Genomic DNA, 25,843 nt, shown 5'->3' with positions numbered 1-25,843 from the left:
TAACTAATTGGGATAAAGAATACTTACCCAACTCAAACTTGTGAAAATGCCTCTAAAATCACCCAAAACCGAGGTCTAAAAATGAACAAAAATGTTGGACTCCGGACATATATATTCTGTCCAGGCGACTTGTCTCAAAAGTTTCAAGCCAAAAACTGCAGTACTAGCCTTCAGTCAATAAATCATAATTATCTGTACAAATGTCCAAATGATGAATGATTTATCTTTGTAGAAATTAGAATCAAAGGGCTACAATCTTCATGTTTTGATAATTTCCAGATTCCTTAGATTGTGAGATATAAGCTTCCAAAGTCAGCCCTGTGCATCAAAATTTCTGGTGATGCGCACTGCTAGGCAAACAAAAACTGCATTACTAGCCTTCAGTCAATCGATCATAACCTTTCGTATAAATTTCCAAATGATGAATGATTTATCGTTCTGGAAACTAGAATCAAAGAGATACAACTTTCATGTTTAGATAATTTTCATATTTCTTATAGATTGCGAGATATAAGCTTCTAAAGTCAGCTCTGCGCATCAGAAATTTCGTACACTACTGTCAAAAACCAGCAGTTACAAATGACCTAGATATGGTCTAAAACCACTCTGAAACTCACCCGAGCCCAACGGAAATCCGTCCGAACATACCAACAAGTCTCAAAACATATTATGGACCTATTCGATGTCTCAAATCACACATAACAACTGCGAAACTACAAATCGCGCGTCGATTCAGACTTATGAGTTTATGAAATTTTCAATTCTATAACTCGCGCCGAAACATGCCAAATCAATTCGGAATGAACTCAAACTTTGCATGCAAGTCATAAATGACATAATGGATATGTTCCAATTTCCATAATTTAATTTCGACCATCATATCAATTAAGTCAACTCCCGGTCAAACTTTTCAAAACACTTCTATTTTCCAACTTTCGCCAAAATGCGCCAAATTGTCCTACGGACTTCCAAATACAAATCCGAACATGCGTATCAGTCCACAATCACCATACGAAGCTATTTGAATCATCAAAATTCCATTCTGGGATCATTTGCTCAAAAGTCAAATCTCAGGTCAAACTTTAGAAATTCAAGCTTTATAAAATCAAACCTTTTAAATTTTTCAAAAACAAATGGAAAATAAGCCTACGTACCTCGGAATAACTTCAAATAATGTACATAATTTATAAATGTGGTTATGAAGCTGATCAAACTCTCGGATTCTAAATCGGGACCCGGTATCAACAAAAACCCAATTATGACCAAATTTAGGAATTCTTAAACCTTTAAATTCTAGTTTCTGTTAAATGCCGATAATTTGACCTAGGGACCTTCGAATTCGATTTCGGGCATACTCCAAAGTCCCAAATCATGATACAGAATTACCGGAACTGTCAAAAAACTGATCCGGGTCCGTTGTCTCAAAACGTTGACCGAAGTCAACTCAGATGAGTTTTAAAGCTATATTTCACATTTTAATCAATTTTCATATAAAAACTTTCCGAAAATATTTACGGATTGTGCGCACAAGTCGAGGAATGTTGAATAGTGCTTTTCGAGGTCTCAAAAAATAGAAATAAATGTTTAGAATTAAATATGATATATTGGGTCATCACATGTCTCCAACTACTAATACTCTGAGATCTAACAATCGCCGCATCCGGAAGCACCTGGATCTACACACGCGGTGCAAGGTGTAGTATGAGTACAACGAACTCAATAAGTAACAAGACTAGCCTTTGGGCTGAAAGTAGTGACGAGCTCAGCAGGTACAGTCCAGTATAGAAATAACAGTACAAAAATATCGGCATGCTTTCAAGTTCAACAGTTAAAACTCAGTACTGTATATGGCCAATCAAGCCCATGGAAGATCCATCCCATATATATATATATATATATATATATATATATATATATATATATATATATATATATATATATATATATACGCATACACACACACACATCAACTGCCATGCAGTGACTCAGTACCATATAAGGCCAATCAAGCTCTGGGGTAAATTTATCCCCAAATATAAATGACTATGGCAAGATCCATGTCCAGGGAAAATTCATCACAATTATAAATCAATAAAAAAGTCCATGCCCTGGGACGTCCATCCCGAACATATAGAAATAAGGAAACTCCATGCCCTAGGAAGTCCATCCTGAATATAAATAAATAAGGCAAGTCCATGCCCTGGAAAGTCCATCCCGAATATAAATCATCTATGCTCACTGTGGGAGGTACAGACTCCGGAGGGGCTCATTCAGCCCAAACGTGATATAAAACCTATATGGACTACTGTAGGCGGGCATCCCCGATCCACATAATAATAAAGCCTATAAGGCCTGCTGCACCCGATCCATATAATAATAATATATATAAAGCCAATATGGCTTGCTGCGATGCGCAGCTCGATCCCATAAATATCCTCACAATGGATGAACATGTCTGAATATGAAATGTATATTTTAAACAATTAAATTCAATAGCAACACGACCCTATGGGTCCCAAAATATCAGCATGTAGCCTAAACATGACCTTTAATACGAGTCTCCGCTCAATTTCTCTTACACGTGGAGAATATGCGGATAATAACATGATTCTTTAATTTTATAAGTCCGCAAAATTTATTTAATTCACAATTTCTATGGTGCACGCCAACATGCTCGTCACCTAACATGTGCATCACCCCCAACAATTGATATAACATAAAATTCAGGGACTCATACCCTCAGAACCAAGTTTAGAAATGTTACTTACCTCAAACCATGTTATTCTTTACTCCGCTATGACTTTGCCTCGCGAATTGGCCTCTGAAAGCCTCGAATCTAGTCACAATTAATTCAATTCACTCAATACAAATCGTACATATTTATTCCATATGAAACTACTAATTTTCCAACAAAATCCAAAATCCAACAAAGTTACAAAATATGAACGTCCATTCAACCACAAGTCCAACCATACCAAATTTACCAAATTCCGACATCAACTCGACCTCCAAATTTTAAGTTCTTATTTTGACATCCCTAGGCCCAAATCCTCTAATTTCACCTCAAAAACATGTAATCAAGTCGAAATACTCAATGATAATCCAATAGTATTGACTAACAATGATCACAAGTGACTTACCTCAAGATTTCCCATGCATTCTCTCTGAAAATCGCCCCACAATCGTGATGGAAATGTCCAAAAATGGCAAAACTTGAAACCCCTTCGAAATGTATATTGTCTGGGGGTTCCGCACATGTGACTCACTTAGTAGCTTTTGCAGTCTCACAGGTGCAAGAAACCAACCTCTTCTGCAGTTTACAAGGCCTACACTGCCTCCGTTTCTGCGTCCTTGAAGCCTATAACGATCCGGCCAGTCATTTTAAAAGTTGTAGCCTCATTCCCCTATTTAATGCTCATTTTGTACTTTATAACTCTTATGTGGCTTGTCGTGGTAGTAGGTTCGGGTTCGGAGAGATTTCGGTATGAATTGAGACACTTAGTCTCAAGGCTGAAAGCTTAAGTTGAAAAGGTTGACTGGATGTGGACTTATATGTAAACGACCCTAGAATAGAGTTTTGATGATTCCAACAGCTCTGTATGGTGATTTTGGACTTAGGAGTGTGTCCTGAATTTTATTTGAAAGCCCGTAGTTAAATTAGACTTGAAATGGCAGAAATAGGAATTTAAGTTTGGAAGTTTGACCGGGGATTTGACTTTTTGATATCGGGGTCGGAATCCAGTTCTGAAATTTTCATAGCTTCATTATGTCATTTATGACTTGTGTGCAAAATTTGAGGTCAATCGGAATTGATTTGATAGGTTTCCGCATTGAATGTAGAAGTCGGAAATTCTTAAGTTTCTTAAGCTTGAATTGGGGTATGATTTGTGGTTTTAGCTTTGTTTGATGTGATTTAAGGTTTCGACTAAGTTTGTATTATGTTTTAGGACTTGTTAGGGTATTTGGTTGAGGTCCCGGGGGACTCGGGTGAGTTTCAAATGGTTAACGGATCAAATTCAGACTTAGAAAATAATCTGAAAGTTTCTACCATCTGATGTAACCGCACTTGCAGGCGAAGGAGCGCATAAGAGAGCTCGCAGGTGCGAGCTGGGTTGCGTAAAAGCTGAGGGCACAGAGGCGGAAGAAACTTCGTAGGTGCGTACTCGCGCCTGCACGTGGATTATCGCAGAAGCGACATTTGGCTTGGGAGCCGCCAGTCCGCAGAAGCGGATATTTTCGCGCAGATGCGCACCCGCAGAAGTGGGAGTTTTTCTGTAGAAGCGGGATTAGCTGCAGAAGTGGTAGCTTGGCCACAGAAGCGGCTTAATGAGCCGCAGGTGCGAAAGAGCTGACCAGATTACAAAACGGAGGGGTTCTGACATTTTTGTCATTTTGGACATTTTCAATACGGTTTTGGACGATATTTCAGAGATAATTCCCAGGGAAACTTGAGGTAAGTCATATGTGATAATTTTTAGTCAATAATATTGGATTATCATTGAGCATTTCGACTAGATTACATGTTTTTTAGGTGAAATTAGAGGATTTGGGCCTAGGGATTTTAAAATAAGAATTTGAAATTTGGAGGTCAAATTGATGTCGGATTTTAGTAAAACTTGTATGGTTGGACTCGTGGTTGAATGGGCGTTTACATTCTATAACTTTTGTCGGGTTCCGAGACATGGGCCCTACTGGCGATATTTGGGTTAAATTGGTATTTACATATGACATTTATTCCTATAATTTGTATTGATTGAATCGAATTAATTATGATTAGATTTGAGCTGATCAGAGTCGGAAAATCGAGGAAAAGGCATACTACTTGACCGATTGAGCGCGGTTTGAGGTAAGTGACTTGTCTAACCTTGTGTGAGGGAAATTCAACCTAGGATTGGTATTGATGTGATAATTGTAATGTGTTGAAAGTCGTGTACATGAGGTGATGAGTGTGTACACATGCTAAATGTGAAAGATTATGTCTTTAAATTATGTAGATTACTGATGCATATTAATTAAATTATTTTATCCAATTATATTCATCATCATTGATCTATTTTATATTCTTAAATTTTCCTGACATTTTTCCTGCTAATTGTTTTACCTGTTTAGTTGAAACTTTATTTCTTTTATTCTGTGCATTATTTGAAGGTTGAATTTCTTTAATTTAAATATTATTAATATGAAGTATTTGATATTTTAAAATTTGTATTGAGGCAACGTGTTAAAAATTATGAAATATTATTTTTACTGAGCTATTTATTCCCGAATATTTTGTGAGATTTTGTACTTGTTGTGATTGAGTCATGAGCTCCCTATTGTGGAAAATATTGTTGTTGTTGATTTATTTTGGCAAATTGAAATATTTGAGCATTTGAGGTGCAAATTGTGATGTATTGTGATATAGATACGCAGGCGGTGGTATAAGGTCTGGGTGTTGAAACGCATGCGGTAAGATAAGGGTGGCTTAAAACGTGTGACTAATATGGGAACTACTAGAAGCCATACGGTGTGATAAGGGTGGCCAAAACACGGGATGCTATTTCGGGAAAAAAATTTTCTTTAAAATTAAATGTGAGCGGTGATATAAGGAAATGAGATATTATGAATTTATTTATGATTTGCGTCTACGAAGCGGTACCTCGGGAGTTCATCCAGTGTTCCATGTTTCCATGCTCCGAAATATCACGGCGATCCATCTCATGTGTTACACTTCAGCTCAGTCCAGTTGGACAAGGATCTATCTTATGTGAAGGAACCAGTGACTATTTTGGACAAACGGGTTAGAAAGCTAAGATCGAAGAGCATTGCTTCAGTAAAGGTACAGTGGAGGGGTCATCCGGTCAAGGAGGCAACTTAGGAAACCAAGCATGATATGCGCAACTGTTATCCTCATCTTTTTACCACTCCAGGTACAATTCTAAACTCGTTCGAGGACGAACGTTTTTTTAAAAGTGGGAGGATGTAACGACCCGACCAGTTGTTTTAAAATTTGTAGCCTCGTTCCCCCCATTTACTGATCATTTTGTACTTTATAACTGTTATGTGACTTGCCGGGGTAGTAGATTCAGGTCTGGAGAGATTTCGGAATGAATTGAGACACTTAGTCTCAAGGTTGAAAGCTTAGTTGAAAAGGATGACTGGATGTAGACTTATGTGTAAACGACCCCAAAATAGAGTTTTGATGATTCATAGGTCTGTTATGTCATTTATGACTTGTGTGCAAAATTTGAGGTTAATCAGACTTGATTTGATAGGTTTCGGCATCGAATGTAGAAATTGAAAATTCTTAGTTTCATTAAGCTTGAATGGGAGTATGATTCATGTTTGTTTTAGCGTTGTTTGATGTGATTTGAGGCTTCGACTCAGTTTATATGATATTTTAGGACTTGTTGGAGTATTTGGTTGAGGTCTCGGGAGCCTCGGGTGAATTTCAAATGGTTAATGGATCGAATTCGGACTTAGAACAAAATATGAAAGTTTCTACCATATGATGTAACCACACTTGCGGGCGAATGAGCGCAGAAGCGAGCTCGTCGGTGTGAGCTGGGTTACGCAGAAGCAGAGGGCGCAGAGGCGGAAGAAACTTTGCAGGTGCGGACTCGCACCTGCGCGTGGAGGATCACAAAAGTGACATTTGGCATGGGAACCGATGGTCCGCAGAAGCAGATATTTTCGCGCAGAAGCGGGATTTGGTCCGCAAAAGCGGCTTAATAAGTTGCGGGTGCGAAAGCACTGACCAGATTACAAAATAGAGGAGTTCCGATTTTTTTGTCATTTTGGACATTTTCAACACGAGTTTGGGCGATTTGTCAGAGATAATTCACGCGGAAACTTGAGGTACGTCACATGTGATCATTTGTAATCAATAATATTGGATTATCATTGAGTATTTCGACTTGATTACATATTTTTGAGGTGAAATTAGAGGATTTGGGCCTAGGGATTTCAAAATACGAATTTGAGATTTGGAGGGGGAGTTGATGTCGTATTTTAGTAAAAATTGTATGGTTGGACTCGTGGTTGAATGGGTGTTCGTATTTTGTAACTTTTGTCAGATTCCGAGATGTGGACCCCACTGGGGAGTTTTGGGTTAAATTTTGGATTTTGTTAGAAAATTGGCATTTTCATATGGAATTTATTCCTATAATTTGTATTGATTGAATCGAATTAATTATGATTCAATGCGAGCAGATCGAAGTTGGAAAATAGAGAAAAAGGCATACTACTTGACTGATTGAGCGCGGTTTGAGGTAAGAGACTAATTTGTATTTAAAATTGGTATTGAGGCCACGTGTTAAAAGATAGTGAAATATTATTTTTGCTGAGCGATTTATTGCCGAATATTTTGTGAGATTTTGTACTCATTGTGATTGAGTCGTGAGCTCCCTATTGTGGAAAATATTGTTGTTGTTGATTTATTTTGGAAAATTAAAATATTTAAGAACTAGAGAAAATTGAAAAGTAGGAACCCCTCTATTTTGTAATATGGTCAGTGCTTTCTCACCTGCAGCTCATTAAGCCTCTATTGCGGCCAAGCTGCCGCTTCTGCGAACCAAATCCCGCTTCTGCGTGAAACTATCCGCTTCTGCGGACTAGCGGCTCCCAAGCCAAATGTCTCTTCTGTGATCCTCCACGCGCAAGTGCGAGTACGCACCTGCGAAGTTTCTTCCACCTCTGCGCCCTCCGCTTCTGCGCAACCCAACTCGCACCTGCGATCTCACTTCTATGCTCCTTCGCCAGCATGTGCGGTTACATTAGATGGCAGAAACTTTCAGATTTTGTTCTAATTCCAAATTTGATCCGTTAACCATCCGAAACTCACCCGAGGCCACCGGAACCTCAACCAAATATACCAATAAGTCCTAAAACATCATATGAACTTAGTCGAAGCCTCAAATCACATCAAACAGCACTAAAAAGTACGAACCATACTCCAATTCAAGCTTAATGAAGCTAAGAATTTTCAACTTCTACATTCGATACCGAAACCTATCAAATCAAGTCCAATTAACCTTAAATTTTGCACATAAGTAATAAATGATATAACGGACCTATGAATATTTTCAGAACTGAATTCCGTCCCCGATATCAATAAGTCAACTCTCTGGTCAAACTTCTAAACTTCAATTTTTATTTTAGCCATTTCAAGCCTAATTTAACTACGGACTTCCAAATACTTTTTTGGACACGCTCCTAAGCCCAAAATCACCATACGAAGCTATTAGAATCATCAAAATTCTATTCTGGGATCGTTTACACAAAAGTCAAATATCCGGTCAACCTTTTCAACTTAAGCTTTCATCCTTGAGTCTAAGTGTATCAATTCATTCTGAAACCTCACCGTACCCGAACCAATTACCCCGACAAGTCACATAACCATTATAAAGCACAAATTGAGTAGAAAATCGGGGAACGAGCCTGTAATACTCAAAATGATTGGCTGGGTCGTTACTCTCTCTCTCTCTCTCTCTCTCTCTCTCTCTCTCTCTCTCTATATATATATATATATATATATATATATATATATATATATATATATATATATATATATATATATATGTCTAAATATTAAATGTAATTTGTTATATTATAAAAACATCAATAACCAAAAAATATTGTATAAGTATGAAAGTAGTCCCAATATTATTTTAAATGTATTATCTATATTGGAAGTTCTAAACAAAATGATTGATTAACTTTTTTGTAACGACCCGACTGGTCGTTTTGAGCTCCAGCATGTCGTTCCGCTGTTTGAGGCCCTGAGCAGCTTCACTTCAGGTATTATGACTTGTGCACGCAGTCAGAATTTAATTTCGGGAAGTTCAGAGTTGATTTGGAAAAAGAATTCTAAATTCGGAAGCCTTAAGATGGAGGAATTGACTAAGGTGTGAATTTTAAGTAAACAAGCTCGGAATCGGAATTTGAAGGTTCCAACAGGTTCATATGATTATTTTGGACTTGGGCGTATGTCCAGATCGAGTATTGGATGACCCAGAAGCGTTTCGACGCCTATTATGGAAGTTGGCATTTTGGAAAATTGTCATAAGTTTGAGTTCAAGTGTATTTCAATGTTATCAATGTCCGTTTGGGATTTCGAGTCTGGGAATAGCTCCGTATGGTGATTTTGGTATTGGGAGCTCGTCCGAAAGTGGATTTGGAGGTCCGTAAGTCATTTCGGGGTCATTTGGCGAAAGTTAGAAATTTGAAGGTTTTTGAGAAGTTTGACCGGAAGTGGACTTTTTGATATCGGGGTCGGATTCTGATTCCGAAAGTTGGAATATGTATGTAATGTCGAATGTGACTTGTGTGCAAAATATTAGGCCAATCGTACGTGATCTGATGGATTTCGGCATCGAATGTAGAAGTTTGAAGTTCTAAAGTTCATTGAGCTCGAATTGTGTTCCGGGGTGGTTTCGGGTCGAATTGGATGTAAAGTTGTAGCTGGTTTGCTGGTGTTGTTATTCGCGAACATGGGGGAAGGGGCATGATGTGATGACCCAAAATATCATCTTTAAATTTAATAAGTAATTCTGTATTCTAAGACCTCGAAAAGCACTATTTATCATTCCTCGACTTGCGTGCACAGTCCGAAAAATTTTCCTAAAAGTTTTAATGTGAAAAATGGATTAAAATGTGAAATAGAGCTTTAAAACTCAATTGAGTTGACTTTGATCAACCTTTTCAGAAAACAGACTCGGATCAATGTTTTGATAGTTCTGGTAGCTCCGTATCGTGATTTGGGACTTGGGCGTATGCCCGAAATTTAATTTAGAGATTCCTAGCTAAAGTTATGACCATTTGATGGAACTAGCAATTTAAAGGCTAAAAATTTCCAAGTTTGACCACGGGGTTGACTTTTTGATATCGGAGCCGGAATCTGATTCTGGAAATTTGAACAGCTCTGTTATGTTATTTATGACTTGTGTGCCAAATTTGAAGTCATTCCGGATTCATTTAATATGTTTTGGCACGAGATTTGCAAATTGAAAAGTTTAAAACTCAAAGTTCGAATTGAGGTGTGAATTGCAATTTCGATGTTATTTGACGTGATTTTAGACCCCGAGTAACTCCGTATTATGTTACGGGACTTGTTGGTATATTTGGACGGGGTCCCGAGTGTGATTCAAATCGAAATCGAAACAAGAATTGGACTTAAGCAAAAATCTGAAATTTGGCCTTCTGGTGTAATCGTAACTGCAGATTTTTTACCACAAGTGCGAGCTCGCAGAAGCGAGCTTTTCAACGTAGATGCACCCAGGCATGTCAAGGCTTCGATCACAGAAGATGACAGCTTCTCGCAGAAGCGTGTCCGCAGATGCGCACCAAATCACGCAGATGCGGGACTGGGCTGGCCTGGGGTCTTCGCAGGTGCGGCCTTTTTGCGCAGAATGCGACAGGAGTGTCCGCAGATGCGAAACTTCACCTGGCAGCCTGGAATCACAAATGCGAGCTTTGTCTCACAAATGCGAGTCCGCAAATGCGGAACGTTTATCCGCAGAAGCAAAAATGACTTGGCAGAGCCCATAAATTCAGAAGTCACCATTTTTACTCATTTTTGAGTTTCAAGTCTCGGATTTTGGCGATTTCAAGGGGGATTTTCATGACTTTGAATTGGGTAAGTGTTCTTTAACCAAAAGTGATTATATTTCACAAATCCATGTCTATATTCATCATTTATTTCGGATTTAGATGAAAGAAATTTGATTTTTTATAAAATCTTACAAAAACGAAAAGTTAAGATTTGAAGGTCCATTTGATATCGGAATTGAAAAATTTTTGTATGGTTGAACTCGTATCGGAACGGGATCCCACTATCGAATAATTAAATAAATTTCAAATTTTTATCCGAAAAACTTGTAAATTCATATGGAATTAATTCCTATGATTAGTATTGAATATATCGAATTGTTTGTAAATAGATTTGAAGATTTCGGAGACAAATTTAAAAGGAAAAGTTGTGGTTGAGTAATTGATTTGAATTTGCAAAGCGAGGTAAATGTCGTGGTTAACCTTGACTTGAGAGAATATAACTCTTAAATTATTTGTTATATGAATTGCATGTGAACGACGTATAGGCGAGGTGACGAGTGTCTATACGTCGTCAAATTAATTGTTTGCATGCTTACTTGAAAAATCATAAATTATTTTAAATCATAAATTAATTATTATAATAATTGTATCTCTCCTATTCTTTGTTAAATATTAATTCTTGAATTCCTACATTAATTGTTACATGCTATTTGAATTATGTGTTTTATTTGTTATTTGACATTTAGCATATTAAATATTAAACTACCTAATTTCTCTATGATTTTCATAGTAAATTGTTATTTGTCATTGTTTGGTTCATAAATAAATTATAATTATTGTGTGTCTTGATGCTTAATAATTTCTCATTGGACGTGGTATTTATTGGAGTAAGTTTTATTATATTTATGAGTTGTTTAAAATTATATTGGGGGAACGGGTTGCACGCCACAACGGAAATGAAAGTATATATATTGGGGGATCGGATTGCACGCCGTAATAGACTTATTTAAAAGACAATATTGGGGGATCGGATTGCACCCCGCAATAGACTTATTTAAAAGTCAATATTGGGGGATCGAATTGCATGCCGCAACAGACTTATTTAAAAGTCAATATTGGGGGATCGGATTGCACACCGCAACAGACTTATTCAAAAGTCTATATATATACTTCATTGAAATAAATATATGACAGACTTGATTAAAAGGAATATATTGGGAGATCGGATTGCACGCTGTAACAGAACTAAATGCGAATATATTGTGAGAGCGGGTTGCACGCTGCAACAGAATTGGGTGAAATAATAATGGATTATAGCTGCTGAGTTGGCTTCAATTATTATAAATGAGTTACCTGATTTTATTTCTATTATTTGTTGTTGTTATTAATATTGCATACAGGTTAACGTAAGTGAACCGTCTTAGCCTTGTCACTACTTTGTTGAGGTTAGGCTTAGCACTTCCCAGTACATGGGGTCGGTTGTACTTATACTACACTCTGCACCTCTTGTGCAGATTTCGGAGTTAGTCCCAGTTGCGTTTCATAGACTTGCTCGGATTTCAGCTATTCGGAGGAGACTTGAGGTATAACTGCACGGCGTCCGCAGTTCTGAAGTCCCCGTCTATTTTACTTTAGCTGTGTGTTTATTTTCAGACAGCATTATTTTATTCAGACCTTTATTTGTATTATTCTAGAAGCTCGTGCACTTGTGATACCAACTCTGGGATGGTAATTAGACATGGTTGTTTTTATGGATTATTTCACTATATTTCAAACTTTGCTTCCGCTTTTGTTTCCTCGATTATTAATAATTTAAAAATTGTTTAAAATTGGTTAATATTATTCTAACGTTGGCTTGCCTAGAAAGTAAAATGTTAGGCCCCATCACGGTCCGAAGGAGGGAATTTCGGGTCGTGACAGTTGGTATCAGAGCACTAGGTTACATATGGCTCACGAGTCACGAGCAAGCTTAGTAAAGTCTGAAGGATCGGTACGGAGACGTCTGTACGTATCTCTTAGAGGCTATGAAGTTTAGGAACAATATCACTTATTTCTTATTCTGTCGTGCGATTCTTTTCTATCATCGATGATTGAACCATTCTACTCTTATTCTCTCGCAGATGGTGAGAAAACATAATACCTCTACCGATGGTCAGGGACCAAAACCCCAGGTGGAAACTATGGCCAGAGGTAGAGGTCGAGGCCGAGGTCATGCTAGAGGCCAAGGTAGAGCTCAGTCCAGAGCTCGAGCAGCTGCACCTGTTGTAGAACCTCAGGTGGATCTTCAGGAGGAGGTTCCAGTTCAGAATGTACCAGTTGGACCAGTTCAGGACCCGGAAGGATTCATTGCCACTCCAGTACTTCAAGATGCTCTAGTCCGTTTGGTAAGTCTTATGGAGGGCGTGGCCTAGAATGGTACATTTTCAGTGGCACCAACCGTCTCACAGGCTGGGGGAGGAGCACAAACTCCCACTACTTCCGCTCCGGAGCAGATGGATCCCCAGAATCAGGCTCCAGCAGCCCCGCCAGTTGGGGTAGTTCAGCAGTTGTTGCGGCACAGATCGGTGATAGGCCTGCCATGTCTTTTGAAGCCTTATTAAGACTCGATAAGTTTACCAGGCTCTTTCCAGTTCACTTCAGTGGTACACCTTCTGAGGACCCATAGGATTATCTTGAACGCTGCCATGAGGTGCTGCAGAACATGGGTATAGTTGAGACCAATGGGGTCGATTTTGCTGTATTTCAGATGACGGGTTCCGCCAAGAGGTGGTGGAAATATTTTATACATTGACCCGACCAGTCGGATCACCTGCACTTACATGGGAGAAGTTCTCTCAGCTATTTTTGGAAAAGTTCCTCCCTATTACACTGAGAGAGGAATTCTGCAAGCAATTTGAGCATTTACAGCAGGGCAATATGACTGTTACTCAGGCTATTGTGGATTTGGCCCGTCATGCTCTCCTTTTACTACCTATGGAAGGATAAAGAGTGAGGAGGTTTATTGAGGGACTCACTCACCCTATCAAACTTCAGATGGCCAGAGAGACCGGAAGTGAAATTTCTTTTCAGGCGGCTCTTAATGTCGCAAGAAAAATCGAGATGGTTCTTTCACAGGAGAGAGGGCAGAGGTCTGATAAGAGGCATCATCAGTTCGATGGTTTCAGTGGTGCCTCGTCTGGAGGCAAGGGTAATTTTGGTAGGGGTCATCCTCCCAGACCGTTTCATTCAGCACTTCATGCATCTACCGGTGCTTCAGGGAGTCACGGTCCTATTATGCCTTACTATGGACATCCAGCATTTACCGCACATTTAGTTCCTATCAGTGCACCGCCACTCCAGAGTTATTACAGCGGTTATCCAGTCCATTTGGGCCAGCTTCAGCTTCAGCTTCAGCAACCACGGCATCAGGATGGGTGTTATGAGTGTGGGAACATTGGTCACATCAGGAAGTATTGCCCTAGATTGGCGAGTAACAAATCTCGGCAAGATACTCGTGCCATCATATCGGCACCGGTTACTTCACTGCTTGCTCAGCCAGCTAGAGGTAGGGGTCAGGCAGCTATAGGTGGAGGTCAGGCTATTAGAAGTGGAGGTCAGGCCATTAGAGGTGGAGGTCAGATCGTTAGAGGTGGAGGCCAGCCAGTCAGAGGCCATCCCAGGGACGCAGTTCAAAGTAGTGGGGCCCAGTCCTGATTTTATGCTTTTCCAGCTAGTCCTGAGGCCGAGTCATATGATGCTGTGATCACAGGTATTATTTCAGTTTGCCATAGAGATACTTCAGTTCTATTTGATCCAGGATCTACTTATTCCTATGTGTCCTCCTATTTTGCTTCATATTTAGTTGTGCCTTGTGATTCTCTGAGTGCTTCTGTGTGTGTATCTACACCAGTGTGAGACTCTGTTGTAGTAGATCATGTCTATCATTCGTGTGTGGTTACTATTGGTGATCTTGAGACTAGTGTGGATATTCCACTTCTTGATATGGTAGATTTTGATGTCATCTTGGGTATGGATTAGCTGTCCCCTTATAATGCTATATTGGATTGTCATGCCAAGATAGTGACCCTAGCTATGTCGAGATTACCTCGGTTAGAGTGGAAAGGAACTCCTGGTCATTCTGCCAGCAGGGTTATTTCTTATATAAAAGCTCGGCGTATGGTAGAGAAAGGGTGTCTAGCGTATTTGGCTTATATTCGCGATCCGAGTGCGGATGCTCCTTCTATGGACTCAGAACCAGTTGTTCATGAATTTCCAGAAGTATTTCCTGCAGATTTGTCGGGGTTGCCACCCGACAGAGATATTGACTTCTGTATTGAATTGGCTCCGGGCACTCAGCCCATTTCTATTCCACCATACCGTATTGCCCCGCCGGAGTTGAAAGAATTGAAAGAGCAGTTACAAGACTTGCTTGATCAGAGATTCATTAGACCCAGTGTCTCACCCTGGGGTGCACCAGTATTATTTGTAAAGAAGAAAGATGGCTCTATACGGATGTGTATAGATTATCGACAGTTGAACAAGGCCACTATCAAAAACAAATATCCGCTGCCAAGAATTGATGACTTATTTGATGAGCTTCAGGGTGCCAAGGTATTTTCGAAGATCGATTTGAGGTCTGGTTACCATCAGTTGAAGATTAGGGCATCTGATATCCCTAAAACAGCTTTTTGAACTCGGTATGGGCATTACAAATTCCTAGTGATGTCATTTGGGTTGACAAATGCCCTAGCAGCATTTATGGATTTGATTAATCGGGTGTTCAAGCCTTATTTGGATTCTTTTGTGGTTGTATTCATTGATGATATATTGATTTACTCCAGCAGTCAAGAGGAACGTGAGCAGCATCTTCGAAGTGTGCTTCCCACCTTGAAGAATAATCAGTTATATGCCAAGTTTTCAAAATATGATTTTTGGTTAGACTCGGTTGCCTTTTTGGGGCATGTTGTATCGGTAGAAGGCATAAAGGTGGATCCTAAGAAGATTGAGGTTGTTCATAATTGGCCCAGACCTACTTCAGTTATAGAGATCCGGAGTTTCCTAGGTTTAGCAGGTTATTATCGTCGGTTCATGGAAGGGTTTTCATCTATAGCAAGCACACTTACCAGAATAACCCAGAAGGATGTCCCATTCATATGGTCAGGCGAGTGTGAGTTGAGATTTCAGAAGCTCAAGACCGCTTTACCTACAACGCCAGTATTGGTATTACCCACAGGTTCAGGATCGTATACGGTATATTGTGACGCATCTCACATTAGGCTTGGTATAGTATTAATGCAAGATGGCTAGGTAGTTGCATATGTGTCGCGGCAGTTGAAAGTTCACGAGAAGAATTATCCTGTTCATGACATAGAATTGGCAACCATTGTTCATGCGCTGAAGATTTGGAGGCATTACCTCTACGGTGTCTCGTGTGAGGTATTTGCTGATTATCGCAGCCTTCAGTATCTGTTCAAACAAAAAGATCTTAATTTGAGACAGAGAAGATGGTTGGAGCTGTTTAAAGACTATGATATCACCATTTTGTATCACTCCGGAAAGGCCAATGTGGTGGCCGATGCTTTGAGTAGAAAGGCTGTGAGTATGGGCAGTCTTGCGTATATTCCGGTTGGTGAGAGGCCATTAGCTGCAGATGTTCAGACGTTGGCTAATCAGTTCGTGAGGTTAGATGTTTCGGAACCCAGTCGGGTTCTAGCTTGCACAATCGCTCGGTCTTTTTTATATGAGTGCATCAGAGAGAGGCAGTATGATGATCCTCATTTACTTGTCCTTAAGGACACGGTGCGGGACGGTGATGCCAAACCGGTTGCTATGGGGGAAGATGGGGTTCTGCGAATGCAGGGTTGTATTTGTGTTCCTAATGTGGATGGGCTTTGTGAATTAATTCTTGAAGAAGCACACAGTTCCAGGTATTCTATTCATCCAGATACCGCCAAAATGTATCAAGATTTGCGGCAACATTATTGGTGGAGGGGAATGAAAAAGGATATAGTTGCACATGTAGCTCGGTGTCTGAATTGTCAGCAAGTTAAGTACGAGCATCAGAGACCTGGTGGTTTGCTTCAGAAGTTAGAAATTCCTGAGTGGAAGTAGGAGCGTATCACTATGGATATTGTTGTTGAGCTCCGACAGACTCAGAGAAAATTTGACGCAATTTGGGTCATTATGGACAGGTTAACCAGATCGGCACATTTCATTCCAGTGGCAGTTACCTATTCTTCAGAGAGGTTAGCTGAAATTTTTATTCGTGAGATTGTCCGCCTTCACGGTGTGCCCGTGTCTATTATTTAAGATCGAGGTACGCAGTTTACCTCACATTGCTGGAGAGCTGTACAGCGTGAGTTAGGCACGCGGGTGGAGTTGAGTACAACATTTCATCCACAGACAGACGGACAGTCAGAGCGCACTATTCAGATATTGGAAGATATGCTTCGTGCTTGTGTTATAGACTTTGGAGGTTCTTGGGATCATTTCTTGCCACTTGCGGAGTTTGCTTATAATAATAGCTACCAGTCGAGTATTCGGATGGCTCCATATGAGGCATTATACGGAAGGTGATGCCGATCGCCAGTTGGTTGGTTTGAACCGGGAGAGGCTCGGTTTTTGGGTACCGATTTGGTACAGGATGCCTTGGATAAGGTCAAGATTATTTAGGATCGACTTCGCACAGCTCAGTCTAGGCAAAAGAGTTATGTCGACCGTAAAGTTCGTGATATTGCATTCATGGTTGGAGAAAGAATATGGCTCTGGGTTTCACCTATAAAAGGTGTTATGAGGTGTAGAAAGAAGGGCAAGTTGAGCCATAGGTATATCGGACCCTTTGAAATTCTTGAAAAGGTGGGTGAAGTAGCCTACAGGATTGTATTATCACCTAGTTTATCATCGGTTCATCTGGTGTTCCATGTGTCTATGCTCCAAAAATATCATGGTGATCCATCCCATGTGTTAGATTTCAACTCAGTCCAATTGGAAAAAGATTTGACTTACGAGGAGAAGTCGGTGGCTATTCTAGCCCGGCAGGTCCGACAGTTGAGGTCTAAGAGTTATCCTTCAGTTCGGGTGCGATGGAAAGGTCAGCCGGTAGAGGCATCTACCTGGGAGTCCGAGTCGGACATGCGGAGTAAATATCCACACCTTTTCTCCAGCTCAGGTACCTTTGTTTCTAACTCTATTCGAGGGCGAATGTTTGTTTTAGAGGTGGAGAATGTGATGACCCAAAATATTATCTTTAAATTTAATAAGTAATTATGTGTTCTAAGACCTCGAAAAGCACCATTTATCATTTCTCGACTTGTGTGCGCAGTCCGAAAAATTTTCTGGAAAGTTTTTATGTGAAAAATGGATTAAAATGTGAAATATAGCTTTAAAACTCAACTGAGTTGACTTTGGTCAACATTTTCAGCAAACAGACCCGCATCAGTGTTTTGACAGTTCTGGTAGCTCCGTATCTTGATTTGGGACTTGGGCGTATGCCCGGAATTTAATTTGGAGGTTCCTAGCTCAAGTTATGACCATTTTGACGAAACTAGCAATTTAAAGGCTAAAGATTTCCAAGATTGATCACGGGGTTGACTTTTTGATATCGGAGTCGGAATCCGATTCTGGAAATTTGAAAAGCTCCGTTATGTCATTTATGACTTGTGTGCCAAATTTGAAGTCATTCCGGATTCATTTAATATGTTTTGGCACGAGATTTGCAAATTGAAAAGTTTAAAACTCAAAGTTCGAATTGAGGTGTGAATTGCAATTTCAATGTTATTTGACGTGATTTTAGACCCCGAGTAAGTGCGTATTATGTTACGGGACTTGTTGGTATATTTGTACGGGGTCCCGAGTGTGGTTCGAATCGAAATCGGAACAAGAATTGGACTTAAGCAAAAATCTGAAATTTGGCCTTCTGGTGTAATCGCACCTGCGGATTTTTGACCGCAGGTACGAGCTAGCAGAAGCGAGCTTTCGCAGATGCGCCCAGGCGTGTCTAGGCTTCGATCGCAGAAGCGGACAGCTTCTCGCAGAAGCATGCCCGCAGATGCGCACCAAATCACGCAGATGCGGGACTGGGCTGGCCTAAGGTCTTCTCAGGTGCGGCCTTTTTGCGCAAAAGCAGATGTCGCAGTTGCGACAGGAGTGTCCACAGATGCGTAACTTCACCTGGCAGCCTGGCATCACAAATGCGAGCTTTGTCTTGCAAATGCAGAACTTTTATCCACAGATGCGAAAATGACTGGGCATAGCCCATAAATTCGGAAGTCGCTATTTTTACTCATTTTTGAGTTTTAAGTCTCGGATTTGGGCGATTTCAAGGGGAATTTTCACGACTTTAAATTGGTTAAGTGTTTTTTAACCAAAAGTGATTATATTTCACAAATCCATGTCTATATTCATCATTTATTTCGGATTTAGATGGAAGAAATCGGATTTTTATAAAACCTTTCAAAAACGAAAAGTTAAGATTTGAAGGTCCATTTTATATCGGAATTGGACAATTTTTGTATGATTGAACTCGTATCGAATGGTGATCAGATTTCGCGAGTTTTTTCGGGATTTGAGACGTGGGTCCCACAATCGAATAATTAAATGAATTTCTAATTTTTATCCGGAAAATTTGTAAATTCATATGGAATTAATTCCTATGATTATTATTGAATATATCAAATTGTTTGTGAATAGATTTGAAGCTTTCGGAGACAAATTTAAAAGGAAAAGCTATGGTTGAGTAATTGATTTGAATTTGCAAAGCGAGGTAAGTGTCGTAGTTAACCTTGACTTGAGGGAATATAACCCTTATATTATTTGTTATGTGAATTGCATGTGAGCAACGTATAGGCGAGGTGACGAGTATCTATACATCGTCAAATTAATTGTTTGTCTGCTTACTTGAAAAATCATAAATTATTTTAAATTATAAATTAATTATTATAATAATTATTTCTCTCCTATTCTTTGTCAAATATTAATTCTTGAATTCCTACATTAATTGTTACATGCTATTTGAATTATGTGTTTTAATTGTTATTTGACATTTAGCATATTAAATATTAAACTACCTAATTTCTCTATGATTTTCATAATAAATTGTTGTTTGTCATTTTTTGGTTCATAAATAAATTATAACTATTGTGTTCCTTGATGCTTAATAATTTCTCATTGGATGTGGTATTTATTGGAGTAAGTTTTATTACATTTATGAGTTGTTTAAAATTATATTGGGGGAACGGGTTGCACGCCGCAACGAAAATGAAAGTATATATATATATATATATATATATATATATATATATATATATATATATATATATATATATTGGGGGATCGGATAGCACGCCGTAATAGACATATTTAAAAGTCAATATTGGGGGATCGGATTGCACGCCGCAACAGACTTATTTAAAAGTCTATATATATACTTCATTGAAATAAATATATGACAGACTTGATTAAAAGGAATATATTAGGAGAGCGGGTTACATGCTGCAACAGAATTGAATATGAATATATTGTGAGAGCGGGTTGCACGCTGCAACAGAATTGGATAAAATAATAATGGATTATGACTGTTGAGTTGGCTTCAATTATTATAAATGAGTTACCTGATTTATTTCTATTATTTGTTGTTGTTATTAATATTGCGTGCAGGTTAACGTAAGTGAACTGCCTTAGCCTTGTCACTACTTCGTCGAGGTTAGGCTCAGCACTTCCCAGTACATGGGATCGGTTGTATTGATACTACACTCTGCACCTCTTGTGCAGATTTCGGAGTTAGTCCCAGTGTCGTTTCATAGACTTGCTCGGATTTCAGCTATTCGGAGGAGACTTGAGGTATAACTGTACGGCGTCCGTAGTTCTGAAGTCCCCGTCTATTTTACTTTAGCTGTGTGTTTATTTTCAGACAGCTTTATTTTATTCAGACCTTTATTTGTATTATTCTAGAAGCTTGTGCACTTGTGAGACCGGTTCTGGGATGGTAATTAGACACGGTTGTTTTTATGGATTATTTTACTATATTTCAAACTTTGCTTCCGCTTTTGTTTCCTCGATTATTAATAATTTAAAAATTATTTAAAAATTGATTAATTTTATTCTAATGTTAGCTTGCCTAGCAAGTGAAATGGTAGGCGCCATCACGGTCCGTATGAGGGAATTTTGGGTCGTGACACACGATCGCGAAGAAGGATTTCTGGGCTAGTGATTTTTCCCTACGCGAACGCGGTGATGGGCTTGCGAACATGTAGATGGGTCTGGCAGTGCTTCACGAACGCGGAGGCCCAACTGTGAACGTGAAGAGGAGATAAGGGAGCGGGGCCTGGAGCAGTTGGCCTTCGCAAACTCGGCGGGTGGAACGCGAACGCGCAGGGTGGTGGTCTCAAATATTCGCGAACGCGACCAAGATGACGCGAACGCGAAGAGAAAATTGGAGGTAGTGTTTCATTGACCTTCGCGATCGCGAAGAAGGTCGCCTGGGTAGTGAGGTTTTAAAAATGGAAGTTTGGCCATTTTCATTTCATTTTTCTCCATGGGAGCCGACCTAGGAGCGATTTTGGAGCACCACTTTCATCACCAAGCATGAGGTAAGTGATATCTACTAGTTGTGAGTTTCATACAAGGTTTATACATAGATTTAGGCATAAAAATTAGTAGAAATTGTGGGATATTTGGTAAAAAATCTAAAATTTGGTATTTTTAGATTTTGACCACGCATTTCGACATGGAATTGAGAATAAATTATATAGTTGAGTTCGTGAGGTTATGGGTGAAGTTTATCGTCAAAAATTTTCAGAATCCGGGCACGTGGGAACGTGGGCCCGAGAGTGATTTTATTGACCTTTTACGCGGAGTTGAAAATTATTGTAAATTGATTAATTATGAGTATTAGAACATATTTTGATTGGGTTGCATCTTATTTGACTAGTTTTGAAGCGTTGAGCATTGGTTCGAGTTGTTGGAATGGCTTTGGAGCCGGTAATGGAATTTCGGAGCGAGGTAAGTCTCTTTTCTAACCTTGTAAGAGGAAACTTACCCTATAGATGAACTTAATTAATATGTGATGTTATTTGTGGGGGCTACATACACACGAAGTGATGAGAGTTCGTACGTAGCTACTATTCCTGTTTATGTCCGGGTAATTAAGATTTACACCATGCTTGTGGACACCGTTATTTGATTATATTTGTCAATTGTATCAAATGCTTGTCTCTATTTTTAAAAGAATCAAGAAAGGTTTATGATTTAATATAAATTTATATTTGACCGCGACGCATGTATGTTCCGCGAGCGGGGTAATAGATGCTTTAAAAGCTTCAAGTCGAATTGTCTTTATTTTGAAAAGAATCAAGAAAGGGTTATAATTTACTGATAAATTTATATTTGACCGCGTCGCATGTATGATCCACGAGTGGGGTAATACATGCATCTATGGTCCGTGTCGTTTGACCCTCGGCAGTGCATAGTTTATATTTATATATTGGAACGGGTTGTACGACCTCGGCATGACTTGTGCATGATTGCATTAATTGCTTTGGAAATTATAATAATTGATACTGCTTCATTGGCCTGAGATATAAATTGTTAAATGATGAAAATGAATTTGGAGAAATTTTTTATTAACAAAAGAATTATTTACTTATTTCATGATATTGGGAATACAGTCGTCCTAATTGATCCATGCTTAATTATATCATTGGTATATTAATTATAGCCCATAGTAGGTGTCTGAGTCGACCCCTCATCACTAGTTCCTCGAGATTAGGCGGGATACTTATTGGGTACGCATTGATTTACGTACTCATACTATACTTGCTGCATATTTTTGTGCAGGTATATATATGTCTAGAGGCCTTGTGGGCGCAGAGGCACGATTATTGCGAGGTCTTAGGTGAGTTGCACTCTCTACTACGATCCGCAGCGAGTAGGGTCTCCTTCAGAGTATTTATATTTCTCATATCCAAACTTGTATTTCGGACCGACGTTGTATTTTATTTTACCTCCTAGTTGATGCTCATGCACTTGTGACACCGGGTTTTGGGGTGATTATGGGTTGTCCTGTATTGAACTTGTTGAAAACATTATTATTTATCTTATAAATTTCATCTTTTACTATTTAATTGAAGGAAAAATATGATTTCAAAATATTAAAAACGAGAACCAAATTGAGTATTTATTGTTGGCTTGCCTGACAGCAGTGTTCGGCGCCATCACGATCTTTAATGGATTTTGGGTCGTGATATTTTTATTCTTATATTGGATAAAATGGTAATTAGTATGATTTTATAAAAACATATATCTTTAGAGAAATATTATACCAAAAGTCAAGAATTTTTTTCCCGTTAGTATCAAGGACTTAAAATCCAAAAGTTGAAGCCAACAATTTGTACTTTGACTACATTTGTGAATTCGCTGCTTGTTTCTTCTAAAAGAAACAAAAAGTTGGGTTACTTAAGTATTCCTTCATGTTTATCAGAAGTATAAGATATATTAGGTTATATATTCTGCTAAAAGTAACATAAATATTAAGAAAACTAATATAGAAGGTATTATATAAGGTAAAATGTTAATAGAATTTACGGTCCTAAATATTAGGAGTTTTTACTTAACTCAAATAATGAAAGATTTAATAACCAAAATATATTTTAAAGGGTAAAAAAGGCTAACGACAATTCGCTATTTTAGGTAATCTCAGATTCCTAAATATTAGGAAAATTATTTAAATTATAATTTTATCCAATGTGAAATATATTTTAAGGGGTAATCTAACGGCATTCCGCTAAGGTACTTCGTGCTTTTAATATATTATGGATAAACATGTATGAAGTAATGTAACTTAAATTCGGTAAAATATTTATAAAACGTACATTGTATAACCACATATGTTTTTATTTAATAATTTTATATTCTATTACATTTGAATATAACAGTTACAGATTCACCGTATCTTTCTAGAATAAATTTAAACATTTACGTTATTTTTTTAGTATGAATTTGTCTTAATAAATTTAAAAATATTTTATGCCATGATTTTCTCTTCCTTTTCACTATTTTCTCTCCCTTCCACAAAATTCAATCACTAAATAAAATGAAAGGCTTTAAACGTGAAGCATTCATGAGTCATTTTTACACTTTATATATAATAGTAATATTATATAATATTTAAACAACTACAATGTGCCCTAAATATATAATATTTATACAATAAATATGTGGTATATTTTATATTATAAAATTTAATATTCTGAATATACGTCGTATGTATTTATCATATTGAGATAAAGAATTATATACTATGTATATCCAAATAAAATAATATTTTATACTAATAATATTTAATTTATACTTCATATTATAACTTATTAAATAAAAACTAATGTATTATACAAATTATATAATATGTATAATATCTAAATATTATAAATATCACTTATTCATCCAAGTATGCACTATTATACAAACATTCACATTTATCAATAAAATATAGTTATACAACCAAATAAAACGTTACCATAATTGAAATAGAGAGAAAGTGGCTAGTTGTCATAATTAATGACAATTTCATTATTAGATGAGAAATTGAAACCCTTTGGTTTAATATTAAGGAAATGAACACTTTAGATGCGTGATTGTAGGTAAGGGTTTAAAACTTTCTGCTAGGAATATAATTATTTAGTTACCTTGTATGTAAAATATGTATTGCTGCTACGTTTGTGAAATTTGTTCTTAAATTTTGTCTATTTATGTTGTTTTGCCAAGAAAACCCAATCAACCTGAGGCCCAAAGGAGCTAGGACTACAAGTCTACAACTAGAAAATAGTAGAAATAGTATCAACTAGCCACTTTTCAGTCATGTCTTTGGAAAATAGTCATTATCATCATGAACTTTCAATTTCCACAAGTAAAACTTCGTGACATTCTTCTGGAGTTTCACTTGTAGAAGTTAAAACTTCAGAACATTAGATTTTTTGTTTTACTGTTAGAAGTTGAAACTCGAGGACATTGAATATTTTTCAATTACAGAAATTGAAGTAATTGAAAAGCGGCTATTTATGAATTTTTTTCTTACAAAATACGCTTTATGTGAATGAACTAGGACGGCTTCAAACCTAAATGTTCATTATCAACTTGATGCCAATCCAACCATGAACACGTTATACTTTTTCATTTTTTTAATTTGTTTTTTAACTTTTTGGTTGAGGTTTTGCTATAAGTTGTATTCGTCGCCCTTCCAATCTAGTAATCTTTAATTTGGGGGAAGAAAGCGGAGGGTGATCAGTTTAGGGGATCCCATATAAAAAAAGGAACCTTAATCCTCACTGAATAGTAAGCAATCATGTATTCGCACTCCGCAATATTCAAAAGGAAGAAACGATACCTAAAGTGGAAAGATTACCGTTAGGATCGGGAATTTGGGTAGTGCGAAATTTAGTCAAACAACATATGACAATAACAAAGTCAATGCATGTTGATAATAACGGAAATTAAAGTAGATAAAGAAGACACAAATTTAACGTGGTTCGGTCAAGGTGATCTACGTCCACAAGCGGAGATGAGCAATTTGACTATATCAATAAGAGTACAAAATTAGAGTAAATACTCTAAATAATCCTAAAAATCCTAAGAGAATCATCTCACTAGATCACTCCAAAGAAAGGGTTCACACAAGTATTTTCCAACACTTAACTCTCACACAAAACACTCTTAATAAAGGAGGAAAGGAAAAAACAAAAAATGAAGACTCAAGTCTCGTTAGTGTGTTTAAAATAAACTATTGTCCTTTCCTTTTATAGGCGAAAAAGTCTTGGCATCTTAGTTGTAAAAGAAAAAATATAACTTGTGCAAATAATATCCACCACTCAATGCAATATTTTGGGTCCTGAAGAATATTGTCAATAAAGTCTACACTTTGCGAATATACTTATACTTATATGAGATGGACTCCATTAGCCAAAATATTGGCCATATTATAAATCTCCACATTGGCCTAAGTTTGGCTGATATAGTAAATTTGCTACATCCTCTCCGCAAAAAGCCCCAATGGACATATGTCAAAATTTAATGCCATCAAAATCATACACGTTGTCTGATACCGAAACTGTAGTAGAGCCTATAACAGTGGATCCCAATAAAGTATACAACGAACCAGATCAGTGTGCTTTCATGATCACAAGAGCACCATCAGAAACTTTCAGAATTCCACCTTCACCTGCGTACTGGCACCCAAGAGATTCTAGAGTGCCCAAAGAGATGAGATTTTTTTTCAAGTCAGGAACATGTCTAACATCGGTGAAAATTCTCACCACACCATCGTGCATTTTGATTCGGACTGTAC

At 38.0% G+C, this 25,843-nt stretch overlaps 1 protein-coding gene across 1 annotated transcript; it reads left to right on the top strand.

Moving 5' to 3' along the window:
* Positions 1-12,710: 12,710 nt before the first annotated feature.
* Positions 12,711-14,223, top strand: LOC138891893 (uncharacterized). The gene is made up of 2 exons (XM_070175578.1): positions 12,711-12,914; positions 13,600-14,223. Exons 1-2 carry the CDS (start codon positions 12,711-12,713, stop codon positions 14,221-14,223), a joined length of 828 nt encoding a protein of 275 aa, XP_070031679.1.
* The last annotated feature ends 11,620 nt before the right edge of the window (positions 14,224-25,843 follow it).

This window comes from Nicotiana tomentosiformis, chromosome 5 (genome assembly GCF_000390325.3).
Source record: "Nicotiana tomentosiformis chromosome 5, ASM39032v3, whole genome shotgun sequence".
NCBI classification, from domain to species: domain Eukaryota; kingdom Viridiplantae; phylum Streptophyta; class Magnoliopsida; order Solanales; family Solanaceae; genus Nicotiana; species Nicotiana tomentosiformis.
The sequence above is the reverse complement of the archived record's forward strand: the minus strand, read 5'-3'. Positions and strand labels throughout refer to the sequence as shown.

Coding starts and splice junctions, on each gene's coding strand:
- LOC138891893 (XM_070175578.1), top strand. CDS start 12,711: ATGGCCAGAGGTAGAGGTCGAGGCCGAGGTCATGCTAGAGGCCAAGGT. Junction 12,915..13,599: donor AAGATGCTCTAGTCCGTTTG/GTAAGTCTTATG, acceptor ATTTCTTTTCAG/GCGGCTCTTAATGTCGCAAG.